The 18,219-nt window shown below is 45.8% G+C and overlaps 1 protein-coding gene across 1 annotated transcript; it reads right to left on the bottom strand.

The window, feature by feature from the left end:
* Positions 1 to 13,046: 13,046 nt before the first annotated feature.
* Positions 13,047 to 16,393, bottom strand: LOC132567261 (gastrula zinc finger protein XlCGF57.1-like; the record flags this gene model as incomplete). Its single annotated transcript, XM_060232949.1, has 2 exons — positions 16,201 to 16,393; positions 13,047 to 14,104 (listed from the first exon to the last, which is right to left on the bottom strand). Coding segments are annotated over exons 1-2 (1,251 nt in total), but the record flags the coding sequence as incomplete, so codon positions are not given.
* Positions 16,394 to 18,219: the final 1,826 nt, after the last annotated feature.

Raw genomic sequence — 18,219 nt, 5'->3', positions numbered from 1 at the left:
CTCTCTTCCTCATATAGCAGGAGGAAAACCGTCCCTAAGAACGGAACGAGGGCCCTGACTATCCCCCATCCATCTCCCCTACCTGGACCAGAGGTCGAGGAGGCGTTTCCACTTCTCTGCAAAGAAAACGGCTTGATAACATCTCTTCACTGCCTGAGAGGGAGCCAAAATGGGAAGGAAGAATTTTAGCCTCTAATTCCTATTTTCTTTGCTTTTCTTAATCTTGCTTATGCATCCCAATTCCCAGAGTTGTGAAATCTTGTCTTCTTTATACTCAAGAAAATTGGTAATAACTATTGGTAAACTGTGGGAGAGGCAGAAGAGAAGCACCAGGTACCCATGAACCTTGGGAGGTAATAAATGCTGCCAATACATTGCAAACTTCTGTGAAACTTGAAAGTGTCTTGTGAGTCCTGGAACTCAAATGGTTTCAGTATCCCTGCTAAATCAGACCAAAAGCCCAAGCGTGACATTCTCTCACTTGCTGGGCCTTCTTCCCCATATTTTCATTCTTCCCCATGGCCTGGGCTCCCTAATCTAGTGCCTTCTTTCTGAGTGTTGCCACCCAGATGCCCCTGAAAAGTCTTTAAGCTGGGACACAGAGGCCCAAACTGCTGGCCTCTGGCAATGGGTTTCCTGAGATTCGCTATGCCAGAACAGGGTGTGTGTGTGTCTGTGTGTGTTTATAACGTGATGTCAAGTCACAGCTGACTTATGGGGACTCCAGTTCTTCAAAGCAAGAGACATTCAGAGGCGGTATGTCATTGCCTGCCTCTGCAAAGCAACCCGGAATTTCTTTGGTGGTCTCCCAATCCCAAAACTAATCAGGGCTGACCATTCTTAGCTTCTGCGATCTGACGACCTTGGTTAGTCTGGGCCATGCTGGTCAGGGGAACGTGGAGGTTCCATTGATTCACCTTAGCTCATAGCTGCACCCAGATGTATCTTCTTTTCTTTTTTAGCTGCCTTGAGTCTTTCCAATGGAAAGAAGGTGAGATATGCATATTTCCACTGATATAAATAAGAACGGGATTGCCCTCCATGAATCTTTACACTTCCCCTTAAAGTGGAGTGACCATCATGGCATCCCATGGCACTGTTACCCAAAACTCCATTCTATGCGGTCTGTAGAAATATTTCCCTTTTCTCTTTTCCTGAACCCTGTTCCCAAGAAGTGTCCCAATTCCCTTTGTCAGGAGGCCCCCTTACCACTTGACAGGGCATCTTGGGCAAACTCCTGGGCCTGCGCCCTCCGACCTTCCTCTGACGGAGCTCCTTCTACCTTTGCTTCCACCTTCATGGATCCTCCCCACATCTGAAACAACAGCAAGGGAGAGGGATAAGAGAAGGAATGGAACAGGCTGGATCCTGACCCTCACCCAGAGTCTTCATCCCTGACTTCACCATCATGGCTGCAATATCCACTGGGGAAGAACCAGGGTTGGATTTTCTTTCCAGTCTAGTGAACTATTTAGAGGTATAGCCGGGCTTTTTCTGTAGCAGGAACTCCTTTGCATATTAGGCCACCCACCCTTGATGTAGCCAATCCTCCTGGAGCTTACAGTAGGCCCTGTACTAAGAGCCCTGTAAGCTCTTGGAGGATTGGATACATCCGAGGTGCATGGTCTAATATGCAAAGGAGTCCTGCTACAAAAAAAGCCCTGGGTAGAAATATCTAAGAAAAGACAGGAACGATACACTGAGGCATTATTACTAAGCAATTAAAAGAGAACAGATTCCTTTCAAGAAAAATCTTTTTTTTAAAAAGAAAGTTTTAGAAATTAAAGGTGCATTGCAAACAATGGGGAGGGGAAAAAAATCACCAGGAGTAGATGCAGTATCAAAACCACAGAAAAGGAGTCCATCAAAATCTCAACAAGAATCTGCTAACAAAGATAGAAGACAAAACAATGGCACACAGATTGGAAACTTTCAGTTTACTTTCCCATTCTGAAAAATGTAGACATCAATGATAGTAGCAGCTATTGGACCATTGCCTTAATTCCTCATGCAAGTCAAATGACACTCAACATTTTACAAGGACTGGTGTCATATATCGAAAGAGAAATGTCAGATATTCCACGTGGATTCACAAAAGGAAGAGGCATTTGAGATCATACTGCAAATTCACATTGGTTAATGGAGCATAGGAGACAATTTCAGAAGATAACCAGGTTGTGATTCATAGATTACATCCATGCTTTTAACTACTGGGATGAAGAAAAGTTGGTTTGAAAAGAAATAGGTGTGCTACAACATATTATTTTGATGCATAACCTGTACTCTGTGCAAGAAGCCACTGTTAGGACAGAATACAAAAAAATAGAATGGTTTCCAATTGGGAAGGGTGCCAGACAAAGATGTATTTTATCTTCTTGTTTCTTCAGTCTATAAGCAGGATGTATAATAAGGAAAACTGGGTTACATTTAGATGAAGGTGGAGTGAAAATTGGTGGAAGGAACATTAACAATCTGAGATGTGCAGATGGCACTGTGTTACTGGCAGAAAGTAGTGAAGACTTTAAATAATTACTAATGAAGGCTAAAGCAGAACGTGTCAAAGGAAGATTACAGCTGAACATCAGGAAGAAAAAATGACGACCAGTGGAGAATTAAAGAAACTGAAGGTTGATGATGAAGAAAGTTAATTGCTTGAATGGAGTGACTGAAAGCTCCTCACCTGCTGTGCCTGCCTCTTCTCCTCTGCCTGACTCAGGAGGAAACCTTCAGCCAGGGCCACTGCCTGGGAACTGGTCTCTGGCCCGCATCCTCTCACCCAGCCCTGCACTTCCTGGGGCAGAATGGCCAGGAACTGCTCCAGAATCACCAGGTCCACTATCTCCTTTTTGGTGCGCTTCTCTGGCTCCAGCCAGTCCTTACAAAGTCCATGGAGCTGGCTGCAAACCTCTCGGGGCCCATCAGCCTCCTGGTAACAGAACTGCCGGAAGCATCGGCTGCGTACAACTGTGGTTACAGCATCCTTAACCACAATCTCTGGCACAGCTCTTTCCCAGAATTCAGCACCACTCCCTGCTTGAATGGGATGGGAACCTTTCCTTGATGCCTTGCCAGTCCCAGGGCCTTCAGGGTCCTTCTTTTCCATCTCCTTCCCCTTCCTCTTGGGTTGCCTCTGACTCTGGAAATATATTCTTAATCTGGTTGTGAAAAGGGAGCGGGAAAGATATCAAAAGGGCAGGAAGAACAGAAAATGGAGTAACATCACTGACCCTGGTGAAGAATCACCTAAGGCAGGGGTGGACAAGGGTAGCTCTCCAGATGTTTTTTTGCCTACAACTCCCATCAGTCCCAGCCAGCATGGCCAATGGCTGGGGCTGATGGGAGTTGTAGGCAAAAAAAAAAATCTGGAGAGCTACCCTTGCCCACCCCTGACCTAAGGATTACTCAATGGATCAGAAAGAGTGTCTTTGTAGTTTACTGATGAATATTAATGTCACTGTGGTATTTTACACATCTTGCTTTTAAAGATATGGTTGTTTGGTCCTCCAGGCAACAAAAACACCAATATTTACTTGTTAAAAAAATCTGTTGGGGATGTTATGAGCTTGGCTTCTGATTTCTAGGGATCAGTCTGTCTAGTGGGTATATCTCAAGGTAACCTGATGAGACAATGAGACTGGTAAGGGGTTAACCATTAGAGTCCACCACTCCTTAACTACTAGACGAAGTTGGCATTCCTGAGAAAGTCAGGAAGGCTCCCACTCACCTGCCTTTTGGCAAACTAAGTAAAACTTAATCATTCAAGAGGACTTCTCTACCAAAGCAATAGGGTAGCACGGTAGAAAAGGCTTCACAAAGTACTTGGATGAATTCTTGGGGACTGGAGTCTATATTGGCGTGTATAGTTTGCTATAATTTGAATCCCGCTATGTAAAATTTTGCATTATGGATTGGGTCATGTAAACAGTTATGCTTTCCTTCAATACTGTTTTTCAGATTTCTACAACCCAAATTCTATTTCATAGTTTATTGAAAATACCATCCTATTTACATTGAGTCCCATTAAATGGCAGACTATAATTAAATGTAGATTCAGGTGGATAGCTGTGTTGGTCTGAAGCAGCAAAACGAAGTCTGAGTCCAGTGGCACCTTTTAAGACAATTTTTTTTTATTCAAGATATGAGCTTTCATATGCAAACATGGGTACCTGCCTGAATCTATCTTCACTGGAGGGCTCCACATTTAGCCATCAGCCTTATGAAGAAACTTGGACAGGTACAGACTGATATTTATTTCCGTTCTCACAAATGCAAAAACCTGGACTAGTCTGAAGAACTGCGCTTGCACACAAAAGCTTATACCTTGAATAAAACTTTGTTTTAAAGGTGCTGGTTGACTTAAACTTTGTTCTATAATTAAAGCAAATAAATAAAACATGCCCCACCCCCATCCCGAAACTGGCCCCATTATGCGGGGGACCATTGGCCCAAATGTGTGGGTCTCTTGGGCAGCCAATCAGCACGAATGATTCCTTAAGAACATAAGAGAAGCCATGTCGGATCAGGCCAATGGCCCATCCAGTCCAACACTGTGTCACACAGTGGCCAAATACACACACACACACACACACACACTGTGGCTAATAGCCACTGATGGACCTCTGCTCCATATTTTTATCTAACCCCCTCTTGAAGCCGGCTATGTTTGTAGCCACCACCACCTCCTGTGGCAGTGAATTCCACATGTTAATCACCCTTTGGGTGAAGAAGTACTTCCTTCTATCTGTTTTAACCTGACTGCTCAGCAATTTCATTGAATGCTCACGAGTTCTTGTATTGCGAGAAAGGGAGAAAAGTACTTATTTCTCTACTTTCTTCATCCCATGCATAATCTTGTAACCCTCTATCATGTCACCCCGCAGCCGACATTCCATTGGGAACACCCCTGGGATACCTTGGTGGGTATTTATTTAATCAAATTTATATCCCGCTCCCTGGTACGGGACTGCAGGTTTACATATGAAGTTGACTTATAGTGAATCAGACCCTCGGTCCATCAAAGTCAGTATTGTCTACTCAGACTGGCAGCGGCTCTTCCAGGGTCTCAAGTTGAGGTTTTTCGTGCCTACTTGCCTGGACCCTTTTTATAGTTGGAGATGCCAGGGATTGAATCTGGGACCTTCCACTTACCAAGCAGATGCTCTACCACTGAGCCACCGTCCCTCCCATAGAGCGTATAAAATATACCTGATAAAACAGTACAAAAGATACAAAAAAAAACCCTTTTAAAATGTTAAATAAAATCTATCCCGGCTAAAATCTTTCCACCCTCCAGCAGGGATGCTGCAGGCCTGGGAGCGCCCCCATCCTCATCTACCCCCTACCCGGCTGGTCCCGATCCCCCAGAGGCCGCCTGGGAAAGAGCCGCCTTGCAAGCCCTGCAGACCCCCACCCCCCCAAAGGTGAGCCCATCCAGGCTGACAAAGGGAAACCCAGACAGAGAAGAACAGCAGGTTTTAAGAGGATTTCAACGCCCCCCTCTCCCCGAACCCATTGGTGTCTCCGGATCCCGAAGAGACTTACTGGGGAGGGAACCTTCCCGGCCTTTTGCATGTCTGAAGCCACACACACACACACACCCGCTCCCGGTCCTCTCTTCCTTTTCCGCCCCTCCCTTGCTCGGCCTCTCTAGCAAACATCTTTTCTCTGTTAACCCTTTCACGGCTGCAAACGTGCGAAAAAAGCTCCCTGCCCTTCCCGTAAAGATCCGCCGCGAGACTGAGGGTTTTTGTTTGTTTGTTTGTTTTACACACAGGGGAGGCTGGATTTCTCTGACCCAGTGGAGAGACAGCGCCGGACCTCAAATGCAAGCAGAGATGGCCCCGTGCCTAGGAGTTTTTAGCAATACAGTATATCCGGGAGGGAAGGGACGGAGACCCGATCCCAAGACAGGAGGCTGCATTTTAACACCCCCTTCTAGCTTTTTGTTCTGGAATGTTGTTCTGGAGTGTCTGTGATGCATCCCAGGGTCTTTTGGGGCAGACTACTTGTTTGATGCCCGCTCGGCTTTTACCCTGTCCCGCAAGCACCTCGGGACCACCCCCCGCCCCCGGGGGCTCCGAAAGGAAAACCCCGACAGAGGCGAGCATCCCTGTCTGCAAAGGATTCAAACACCCCCGTCTCCCCCAACCACGCTAGAGCCGAATTTGTGTCTTCGGAGACCGAAAGGACTTGGTGGGGAGGGAAGATTCCCAGGCTCCGGCTGCCACGCTGTTCCTGCCTGTTTGAAGCACACACACACACACCCGCCCTCTCTAGCAAACAGATCGGCTCTTTTAATCCTTTCACAGCTGCAGACCCCCACCCCCTCCCAAAGAAGCTCCCTGCCCTCTCTGTAAAAATCCTCCCCCCACCCCCGGCGAGACTGAGACCAGTTTCGCACTAGACCTTTAATCCTGGTTTAACTCTGTCCCCAAACTGGCATTCTACACTAGAATCATAGAAACCAAGTTTATGACTATGATTCTAGTGTAGAATGTCAGCTTGGAGACGGAGCTAAACCAGGGTTAAAGGTCTATCAAAGGGATGGCCAAACTGTGGCTCAGGAGCCACATGTGGCTCTTTCACACATATTGTGTGGCTCTTGAAGCCCCCACTGTCCAGTTGGCCAGCTTGGAGAAGGCTTTTGTCTCTTTAAATCACTTCTCCAAGCCCAGCCAGCTGGTGGCTTGGAGAACACATTTAAAGTTGCTTTTTTCCCACTTCTCCCTCCCCATCTGTTTTCCTTCCTTCCTTGCAGCTCTCAAACGTCCGATGTTCATGACTTGAGGCTCTCAAATATCTGACATTTATTTTATGTGGTTCTTACCTTAAGCAAGTTTGGCCACCCTGGGTCTAGTGCAAAATTGGGTCTGGGCTTCATTTAGCCCCGCTGCAGTCGGCGATGCATTATAATGCAGCTCAGTGAGGCTGCTCAGGAGCACCTCTGCACAAGGCTCTGCTCCTGGGCAGGGTGGAGGTGGGGACGCATCCCAGGCTGGATCAGGCGCAACGCGGCCAACTATATACAGTTCAGGGTTCCTGCGCTAGGACACCATTGGATCATTCAAACCAGCAGGAGGCCCGTGATTGGAGCAGGGGTTTTGGACCCTACTGCCCTTTGTTCCCGAGTCCCCAAGCTCAGACCTTCAGGCTCCAATGAGCCAGGCAGGAACGCTAATTAAACATAACCTTAGTCCACATGCACATCGCTACTGGTTAAATTGACAGGATCCGTTATTAAAGACAGAATTGCTTAGGCTAACTGATGAACAAAAGCCATTGAGGAAGAATCAGCATGGATTCCGTAAGGGAAAATCTTATCTCGCTAACCTTTTAGAGCTCTTTGAGGGGGTGAACAAAAATGTGGACAAGGTGACCCAGTGGATGTTTACCTGACCCTTTCTGACTTACTTGGGATTAGACTAGATCCAACATTATTGCAGGAGAAGTTAACACAGTTCCAAATAATGCCTTCTCCCAACTCAGCCTAGCCAATAAGATGGCCCCTCACCTTGACATGGCTGATCTGGCCACCTGGATCCAGGCCACAGTGACATCCAGACTAGAAGACTGTCATGCACTGTCCACTGACCTTCCCTCAAGGTCAGTTTGGTGTAGTGGTTAAGTGCACACTCTTATCTGGGAGAACCAGGTTTGATTCCCCACTCCTCCACTTGCACCTGCTGGAATGGCCTTGGGTTAGCCATAGCTCTCGCAGGAGTTCTCCTTGAAAGCTGCTGTGAGAGCCCTCTCAGCTTCACCCACCTCACAGGGTGTCTGTTGTGGGGGGAGAAGATATAGGGGATTGTAAGCAACTCTGAGTCTCTGATTCAGAGAGAAGAGCGGGGTATAAATCTGCAGTCTTCTTCTTCAAGGCAAGATGCTTTCAGAGTTGATTTGTGATTGCCTGTCTCTGCTGTAGCAACCCTGGGTTTCCTTGGTGGTCTCTCATTCAAATACTAACCAGGGCTGGCCCTGTTTAGTTTCTGAGAACTACTGAAACTGGGCTAGTCTTCTGGGCCATCAGGTGAAAACAGTCCTACACAGGACATCTAATTGTATTCCCTCCCCCTCAAATTTGGCTTCTAAGCAGGAGTCTTGTTGGTGAGCTAGTTTGGTGTAGTGGTTAAGTGTGCGGACTCTTATCTGGGTGAACCAGGTTTGATTCCCCACTCCTCCACTTGCACCTGCTGGAATGGCCTTGGGTCAGCCATAGCTCTTGTAGGTGTTGTCCTTGAAAGGGCAGCTGCTGTGAGAGCCCTCTCAGCCTCACCCACCTCACAGGGTGTCTGTTGTGGGGGGAGAAGATATGGGAGATTGTAAGCCGCTCTGAGTCTCTGATTCAGAGAGAAGAGCGGGGTATAAAACTGCAGTCTTCTTCAACATCAATTATGAAACTCCCGTTGGTGCAGGATACCATAGCTCAGCTATTATCGAAAGGTAGATCAATAGTTCAGGCTAGCCTGATATCGTCAGAACTTGGATGCTAAGCAAGGTTGCATCTGGCTACTATTTGGATGGGAGACCTCCACGGTATACCAGGGTCCTGACACGGAGGCAAGCAATGGCAAGCCACCTCTGAACTTCTCTTGCTTTGAAAACCCTAGAGGGTCACCATAAGTCAGCTGTGATGATGGCAACAACAACAAAAAATGGACCATACATATTACTCCCCCTCTATGGTCACTCCTCTGGCTGACCATCAGATACAGGACTCAATAAAGTGGTCCTGTCATGGATCCAAGCCTAAGTCCCTCTGAGCCCCCAACTCTTGGGCAAGCAGGCAGCACTAAAGAGTCATGGGTCCTCAGGACTATATGCATACAAGAAACCAGACCTTGGTAAAACAAATGGAGGTTTATTCCGTAGTTAAAGAATCAGGATAGCACCAGATAATACAATCCTTATAACTTTGTAGCGTTAAAACAAGAAAGCTAACTTCTATCTGATACATCAATACCTGATGTTCGATGGCACCATCTTAAAGATTCCAAGTCCAAGATAGAGACTTGAGCATTTTCTATGTAGCTGTTCCTTGCAATGAGGCCTGGCATAGTCAGGGCATCTATCCTGCGAAATAGTGGAGTCAGCATTGCTTCTCCATGGCTTAATTATAGTCTCTTGCCATCTGGTGTCAGGTGAAATTCCAAATCCCATGAGGGAGCACATTCACTGAAACCCTCTAGAACAGGGATGTTAAACATCTGGCCGGCAGGCCAGAACCTGCCCCTCCAGGGCTTTGGTCAGGCCCTCAGGGCTCTTTCCCCCTCCACCTCCCACCTGTCCTTACCCTTTGAAACTCTAAGGCTGAGTCTCTTTCAGTTCCCAGGCTCTTTGAAGCTGAGACAGAAATTCTTTCAGCCTGGGAGTTTCAAAGGCTCTTTGAAGCCCTCTTTGAAGCTCCCAGGCTGAGTCTCAGTTCCCAGGCTCTTCCTGCCTTTTTTTGCTGGCTGCTGCAAGGAAAATTACTCAGGGCCCGACTCACAGCCTTCCCTTCTTGCTACCTCTGCCTGGGAAGCAAATGGGCAGACTGCGAGAGGTTGGTCCTCCCTGTTCAGAGACCAGAGGGGAGAGATGGCCCTTTGGAAAGTAAGGCTTGCGCCTTGCTGCTGAAAAGGACAGTCTGGCAAAGGTCAGACAGATAGAGCAGCAGTGCACAGCTCCCTGGCAAGAATTAAATTAATTAAAGTACCCTCTGAGAATTTTAAATGGCCCCCAACATTTGAAATCCTGGCTACGGGGCTAGTCATCAAACTCATTTGCAATAGGTGGGGAGGAGAAATATACATTAGGGCAGGGGGTGGCCAAACTGTGGCTCGGGAGCCACATGTAGCTCTTTAACACATATTGTGTGGCTCTCGAAGCCCCCACCACCCCATTGGCTGGCTTGCAGAAGGCATTTCTGTCTTTAAATAACTTTTCCAAGCCATGCTAGCCAGCAGCTTGGCAAATGCACTTAAAGTTACTTTCTTTCCACCTCCCTCTCCCTTCTGCCTCCCCCCATCTATTTGCCTTCCTTCCCTCCTTCCAGCTCTCAAATATTTGACATTCATGTCTTGCGGCTCTCAAACATCTGATGTTTATTCTATATGGCTCTTACGTTAAGCAGGTTTGGCCACCCGTGTTAGGGTAAAGGAAGGTGCTAGTTTTATATTCTTGGCATCTCTCCCTTGCTTTTCTTCAACTATTATTTAACTCATCTGTTTTCCCCCTCGGAACACCTGTGCAAGGTACATTAGGCTGTGTGACTGGTCCAAAGTCATCCAGCAACTTTTATGGCAGTTGGATTTATGAACCTGGGTCTCCTAGTTTTTAGTCCCCATGCAAGAACATAATCATCGTAGGGAGTATGTGTGTCTTTGTGGAAGGTCAGGTCTCCAGGTGGGAATGAACTGCAAGGAAAGGAATGGCTGCAGATTAGAAATTGAAGGAGAGTGTGGATGAATCACACCAAGGTGGTGGGAGAAAAGGGCAGATTTAGGAGGTCTGGTCATTCACAGTTGGCTGATGAATTTGTAGAGGATTCATGATTTAGTGGTCGATTCAGCTATTGACGAGGGCAGTGGCTCCAGATCCTTGGGAGAGTTTATATTCTATGGCATAGAATATATGCGTATGATTATATTCTACACAAAGAATCTATGCGTACAATTTTGGGTGAACCTCTCAAAACGGGGAAGAAACCCTGCTTCACAAGCAAAAATGCTATCAGGGTGGTGGAGAAAAAAGTTGATCGAGTGTAGTGAGGAAATGTATTTTCAGAGTGGGAAGAGGACTACATCTGCCATGGACTGGGGGGAGGGAGATGGACAGGAAAAGTTTCTCTAAGGTGGGAGACATTCTGAAGGTGCATTATACATTGTGAATCAGTACAGTTGGGGAAATGGGACATTCACACTGCTCCTCACCTACCAATCAAACGTAGACAGGTGGGGGAGCAGTGTGATGCTGTATGGAAGGATAAGCTTTTCGAAGTTGCCATTAATAAACTTTATTAGTTTTCTGGGTCCAAATTACCCCCACCTTAAGACTTTTGCTTCTAAAATTATGCATATGTTTGGAACAACGTATGTCTGTGAAGAGCTCTATTGCAGGATATATCTACATCAATCAAAAGTGTATTCTCAGTTTACAGATACACACTTAACCAGCACACACAAGATTGCTACAGCACAGACACTGAGTCCAGATTTTTTGATGCATAATCCAGAGAAAGGGAGGTCAGTTACCAAAGAATAAAGGAAATAAATAAAGGAAATATTATAAAGCTGTTCATTCTTCGTTTCTGTATCATACAAAAAATAATATTGTTAATATTACAGTTATGGGTTTGTCCATGTCTTTTCTAAAGTCTATAACAGAAGTGTCAAAATAATTTGTTATGAGGGCTGGATTTGACATATATGAGACCTTTTCGGGCCAGGCCATGTATGTCATAAAATGTAAAGCCAGGTAGCAGAGATATAAACTTTATGAAGGACACAGACAAACACTAAGATTTTATTAAAACGTAAAATATGCTTAAAAGATTAGCACTCTTGCAATATTTTGTTTATTCAAATATTTTGTTTATTCAATTTTTGTTTATGCAGAGAGCTCACACCTGTTGCTCTGAATGACTGCATCAGAATCTGGAGACAATGTCTGTGCTGTAGCTATCTTGAGTATGATGTTCAGGCATGGTTCAGGAGTGTATAAGTTGCAAACCTACTCTTTGATTTACTGACATTCATTGCAGAAATTTCATGGTCAATGCTTTGAGCCTAAGACTGAAGGGAAAACATGGAATGGCTGGGCATTGTGAGCTTTTGTACATAATTTGCTTCATGTGCTAGTCAGCCAATGGAGAAAAGAGAAGAACATAAGAGAAGCCATGTTAGATCAGGCCAATGGCCCAACCAGTCCAACACTCTGTGTCACACAGTGGCAAATTTTTATATATACACACACACACACACACACACACACACACTGTGGCTAATAGCCACTGATGGACCTCTGCTCCATATTTTTATCTAAACCCCTCTTGAAGCTGGCTATGCTTGTGGCCGCCACCACCTCCTGTGGCAGAAGCTCTGCTCTATAGCTCCTGTGCGATTAAGCAAGCCTGGAAAAGCAAGCTCTGATACAGAAGGAAGCGAGAAAAGGAAGCAGATTACAGTGAGTTGCTCATGGGCATGAAAGGAGCCCTCCGGGGGCCTGATCCAGTCCTTGGGCAGACATCTGACCCCCGGGGCTAGTCTATCTCTGGTACATGGCATTACATTGTATTGCACACATGGCCTGACCGAACAAAGTGACATTTCTATCAGATCATTGTAACAACCTAGTTCAAAACCCCTAGGCTAAGAACTTACATACTTTTTCCTTGTGTGGGCTCTTAGATGTTGTTGAAGGTTACCACAATGATTGAATGTCTTTCTATTCTGAAACTTTACTCTCTATGGATTCCTTGATGCTGTTGAAGATGGGCACTCTGACAGAACGTGTTTCCACACTCTGAGCATTCAAAAGGCTTTCCCAACTGTGTGGGTTCACAGCTGACTAAAGATTACCACTTTCACTGAATGTGAGTGCCAGTTTGGTGTAGTGGTTAAGAGTGCAGACTCTTATCTGGGAGAACTGGGTTTGATTCCCGACTCCTCCACTTACAGCTGCTGGAATGGCCTTGGGTTAGCCATAGCACTCGCAGAGGTTGTCCTTGAAAAGGCAGCTTCTGGGGGAGCTCTCTTAGCCCCACCCACCTCACAGGGTGTGTGTTGTGTGGGGGGAGAAGATATAGGAGATTGTAAGCCACTCTGAGTCTCTGATTCAGAGAGAAGGATGGGGTATAAATCTGCAGTCTTCTTCACACATTCTGAGAGTTCAAAGCTCTTCTCCCTTGTATGGGTTCTTAGACGCTTTTGAAGACTGTCACTCTCAGTGAATCGCAGAACATACAAAGGAGTCTCCCCTCTGTGGATTTTAAGATGTTTTTGAAGATAGCCACTGTGACTGAATCTCTCCCTACACTCTGAGCATTCAAAAGGCTTCTCTTCTGTGTGGGTTCGTAGATGACTTTGAAGAGTGCTACTCTGACTGAAGCTCTTCCCACACTCTGAGCATTCAAAAAGTTTCTCCCTAGTGTGGGTTCGTAGATGACTTTGAAGACTGCCACTCCAACCAAATCTCTTCCCACATTCTGAGCATTCAAAAGGCTTCTCTCCTGTGTGTGTTCTCTGATGTTGTTGAAGAGTGCTACTGTGACTAAATCTCTTCCCACACTCTGAGCATTCAAATGGTTTCTCCCTAGTGTGGGTTCGTAGATTACTTTGAAGACTGCCACTCCAACCAAATCTCTTCCCACATTCTGAGCATTCAAAAGGCTTCTCTCCTCTGTGTGTTCTTAGATGTTTTATAAGACTGCTACTCTCCCTGAATCTCTTCCCACATTCTGAACATTCAAAAGGCTTCTCCCTTGTGTGGGTTCTCTGATGTTGTTGAAGATAGCCACTCTGACTGAATCTCTTCCCACACTCCAAGCATTCAAAAGATTTCTTCCCTGTGTGGATTCTTACATGTTTTGAAAGACTGCTACTGTTCCTAAATCTCTTCCCACATTTGGAGCATTCAAAAGGTTTCTCCTCTGTGTGGATTCTCTGATGTTGTTGAAGATTGCTACTGTGGCTGAATCTCTTCCCACACTCTGAGCATTCAAAAGGCTTCTCCCCTGTGTGGGTTTGCAGATGACTTTGAAGATTGCCACTCCGGCTGAATCTCTTCCCACATTGTGAGCATTCAAAAGGCTTCTCCCCTTTGTGGGATCGTAGATGACTTTGAAGATTGCTGCTCTGACTGAATCTCTTCCCACACTCTAAGCATTCAAAAGGCTTCTCCCCTGTGTGGGTTCTTAGATGACTATGAAGACTGCCACTGTGATGAAATCTCTTCTCACACTCTGAGCATTCAAAAGGCTTCTCTCCTGTGTGGGTTCTTAGATGACTATGAAGACTGCTACTGTGATGAAATCTCTTCTCACACTCTGAGCATTCAAAAGGCTTCTCTCCTGTGTGGATTCTCACATGAGTTTGAAGACTGTGTCTGTGATGGAAGCTCTTCCCACACTCTGAGCATTCAAAAGGCTTCTCTCCTGTGTGGATTCTCACATGAGTTTGAAGACTGTGGCTGTGATTGAATCTCTTCCCACACTCTGAGCATTCAAAAGGCTTCTCCCCTGTGTGGGTTCTTTGATGCTGTTTGAGAAGGAAACTATAACTGAATTTCTTTCCACACTCTGAGCATTCAAACAGTTTCTCTGCTGTGTGGATCCTTTGGTGTACAAGGAGTTGTGATTTGTATCTGAAGTATTTTCCACACCGAACGCATTTACATGCCTTCATTATACCGTGCTTTGAAACATGTATATTATACTGGGTTTGATCTGAGAAGTTCATTCCACATTCCAAACACTTGTATGTTTTCCCTGACATGTGAATTTCTTCTTGAAAATCTCCCCCTTGGCAAGGAACAGATTTTCCCCTCTTCTTCACCCTGTGACCGACTTTCTGCCTCTTTAGTCTGCTTTGAATCCTGACATTTCTTCTCACATCTTCCTTCTTGACTTCATCAGGCAATAGATGATCCAGTTCCTCATCCTCCTCATTTCTCTGATCATCTCCTGCTGGAATAAAGAGAGAGAGATCTTGTTAGAATCCACACAAGGAGGTCTGATGTGCTCCTGAACTTTCTTCCACGCTCCAAATATTTCAGTGCCTTCCTCCTACTGTACACTGAACGGTACAATAATATACACTTTGAAAGTACAGTAAGCTTCCTGCATCAGAGGCACTTGGTTGGGACTCTTACCATTTTTATGGTTCCCCACCTGTGTGACTTCAATGATGTGAAGTAAGGGCTGTTTTATTTATTTATTTATTTACATTACATTTCTATCCCGCCCTCTTCGCAAGTGGACTCAGGGCGGCTCACAACATTTGTTTAAAGACAGTAAGTCAATAAAATCCATAAAACATTAATACAATTAAAATTTAAACTATTCCACAGTGCTGTACCATTACTATGTTGGCGGTTCTGCTTTTCAGACGGTTGGACACCGGATACTCTAACTGATGTCAGGTGGCAGCCCTCTCTTAGTTTAAGCTTCGAAGGCCTGTCGAAACAATTCAGTCTTACAGGCCCTGCGGAACGTAGGAAGGTCCCGCAGGGCCCTTATGGTCTCCGAGAGAGCATTCCATAACTCTGGTGCTACCACCGAGAAGGCCCTGGCTCATGTCAAATGCAACCTGGCCTCCTTTGGTCCAGGGGTGGATAGCAGATTTTTTGTCCCTGAATGCAGTGCTCTCTGGGGAAAGAGGGTCCCGCAGATAAACAGGTCCCTGACGATAAAGAGCTTTAAAGGTCAATACCAACACCTTGAAACGGACTTGGAACACAACAGGTAGCCAGTGCAGCTCTTTCAGCACTGGCTGAATGTGCTCCCATTGGGGGAGCCTCATTAATAGCTGTGCCACAGCGTTCTGCACTAGCTGTAGTTTCTGAGTCAATGTCAAGGGTAGCCCCATGTAGAGAGCATGACAGTGGTCTATTTTTGAGGTGACCATAGCATGGATCACCATTGCTAAGTCATTGTGCTCCAGAAAAGGAGCCAACTACCGCACCCACAGAAGATGAAAGAAGGCTGATCTAATAGTGGCTGCTACCTGGGCCTCCATTGTAAGGGAGGACTCAAGGAGCACGTCCAAGCTCTTGACCTTAGGGGCCGGTATCAATGGCACCCCGTCAAGAGCCGGCAGCTAGACACCTCCCCTTGGACCACCCCGGCTCAGATAGAGAACCTTCGTCTTCGTCGGATTCAACTTTAGCCAACTCAGCCTGAGCCAAGATGCTGGCCTTTAGTTTGCAAAACTTGAGCATAACTATTAATAAGAAGACATTTGTTGGGTTGCCAAAGGTTGGAAGTAACTTGATGGCAGTTCTCACACACACAGAAACATCTGGCAGGAAGCTTTAGGGTAAGGTGATTGCTTGGACAGAGTGACCAAAAGCCCCTCACCTGCTGTGCCTGCCTCTTCTCCTCTGCCTGACTCAAGAGGAAACCTTCAGCCAGGGCCACTGCCTGAGAACTGGTCTCTGGCCCAGGGACTGTGTTGCCTTGTGCTGTCCTAATTATTTAATTATTTCATAAATGTCCATCTGTTTTACCAAGATTATGCAGTTTGCAGAAAGCCAAGAGAGTGGGAGTCTTCCTGACTTCTTCCAGCAGGCCATTCCTTATTGTCGGGGCCACAACAGAGAAGGCTACGTATATGGGAAGTTGTTGGTTCTGATCATGTCCCCTCAACCTCATCTTCTCCAACCTGAACATTCCCCTCAGCCTCTCCTTGTAGGGATTCATCTCTTGGCCCTGATCATCCTCATTGCTTTCCTCTGCACTCCCTCCATTTTGTCCACATCCTTTTTGAAATGAGGCCTCCAGAACTGCTGCAGTACAGCAGACTATGACATCATGCGATTTGGATGTTATGCTTTTGTTGATACACCCCAAGATTGCATTAGCCTTTTTTGTCGCTGCATCACACTAACTGCTCCTATTTAACTTACAGTCCACCTGTACCCCAAACTTATTTGTAATCATTGCTACCCAGAAGTATATCCCCCATCCAATATGTGTGTTGCTAATTTTTGTTACCCAGATATAGAACTCAGCTCTTATCCTTTTAAAATTGCATCTTCTTCACATCTGCCCACTCTTCCAGCATGTTCAGATCTCATTGAATTCCGTCTCTATCTTCTGGTGTGTTTACTACTCCTCCCAGTTTGGTGTCATCTGTGGATTTAATGAGTAGCCCCTCCACACGCTCATCCAGATCATTGATAAAAACATTGAAAAGAACCAAGCCCTGTGGTACCCCATTGGATACCTCCTTCCATTCAGATGAAATGCCACTGACAACTACTCTTTGAATATGGTTCTCCAACCAGTTCCGTATCCACCTAACTATCCTAGAGTCCAGCCCACAGTCCTCTAGTTTACCCATAAGAGCATCATGGGAACCCTGTCAAAAACTTTTCTGAAATCCAGATAAGCAACATCAACAGCATCCCCTCGATCCGGTAAGCTTGTCACTTGATTAAAGAAGGATATAAGGTTGGGCTGGTAGGACCTGTTGGGGACAAATTCATGGAGACTTCCCCAGACCACTAAGTTATCTTTTAGATTCTTGCAGACTGATCCCTTTAAAATCTGCTCCAGTATCTTCCCTGGGATTTACCTGCCAGTTTTGATACAGCAGGGGCCCAGGAAGGCCTTCTACTGGCTGCCACCACTCTGGTAAGGGTCTGTATGGGAGGGCCCAGAGCACCCAGCCATCCTTGTTTTCCTTATTAGTAAATACCTCATAACTGTGACCAAAGAGATGTGAGAAACCAGGCAGTAGAACAGCAAAATGAAGTTCATTGGTAGTACTATAAAAATAATAAGTGGTTGATAAAGATTTAGTGCTGTAGTGAATATGAAAACAGTAATGGTTGGTGCAAATAAACAGAAGCCCTGATGCATTTAGCTAAACAGTTGCCACTCTAATACCAAACTCACTCCTGCTGCCTTCATTCCTGCAGCCTTTCCCAGAGAGAACACACCCTGTCTGCGCTTGGCCCTTTTGTTGAACATAATTCAGGCCAAAAGTCCTGTTCACTCAGAAGAAAGCCTTGGATGCAGGGCCATTGTGTATGTTACTCATAATCACTGTATATATTATAGGGAGTTTGGCTCTGGTCTGGGGACGAAAAACATCTTGCATCATGAGCCATAGGGGGAGAAACAGTTGCCTTGGGAACCGAAAGGTAAAAAGTTCAGAATGCAGAGGAGAGTTTGCCAGGACGAGAAGCGTTATCTAGTTAGTAGACAGATTGTAAAGGAGGGCCCCACCAATTTAAGAGAAACTTAGAGTTAGCCAATTAGTGTGGAATTTTCACTTAGGAGAGATGATGTGATTCTTTTCATATAAGGGAAAAGGGGGGGGGGGTTGCTGCTTTGCGCTCGGGAGGAGTCAGATTGTGAGTCCTGCGTCTCTGGCCTGTTTTGGTCACAGGAAGAGAGAGAAGGGGGGGGGGGGTTGCGTCGGGAATGCTTAAAACAACAGCTTGAGCGAAGAAAGACACACAGAGAGACAGCTCAGCCTGAGATCTTTCTCTCCATTTGCAAATGTGATTTTTATAAAT

Source organism: Heteronotia binoei, chromosome 2 (assembly GCF_032191835.1).
Source record: "Heteronotia binoei isolate CCM8104 ecotype False Entrance Well chromosome 2, APGP_CSIRO_Hbin_v1, whole genome shotgun sequence".
Lineage (NCBI taxonomy): Eukaryota > Metazoa > Chordata > Lepidosauria > Squamata > Gekkonidae > Heteronotia > Heteronotia binoei.
Note: the sequence above shows the minus strand (reverse complement) of the source record. Positions and strands in the feature narration are given on the sequence as shown.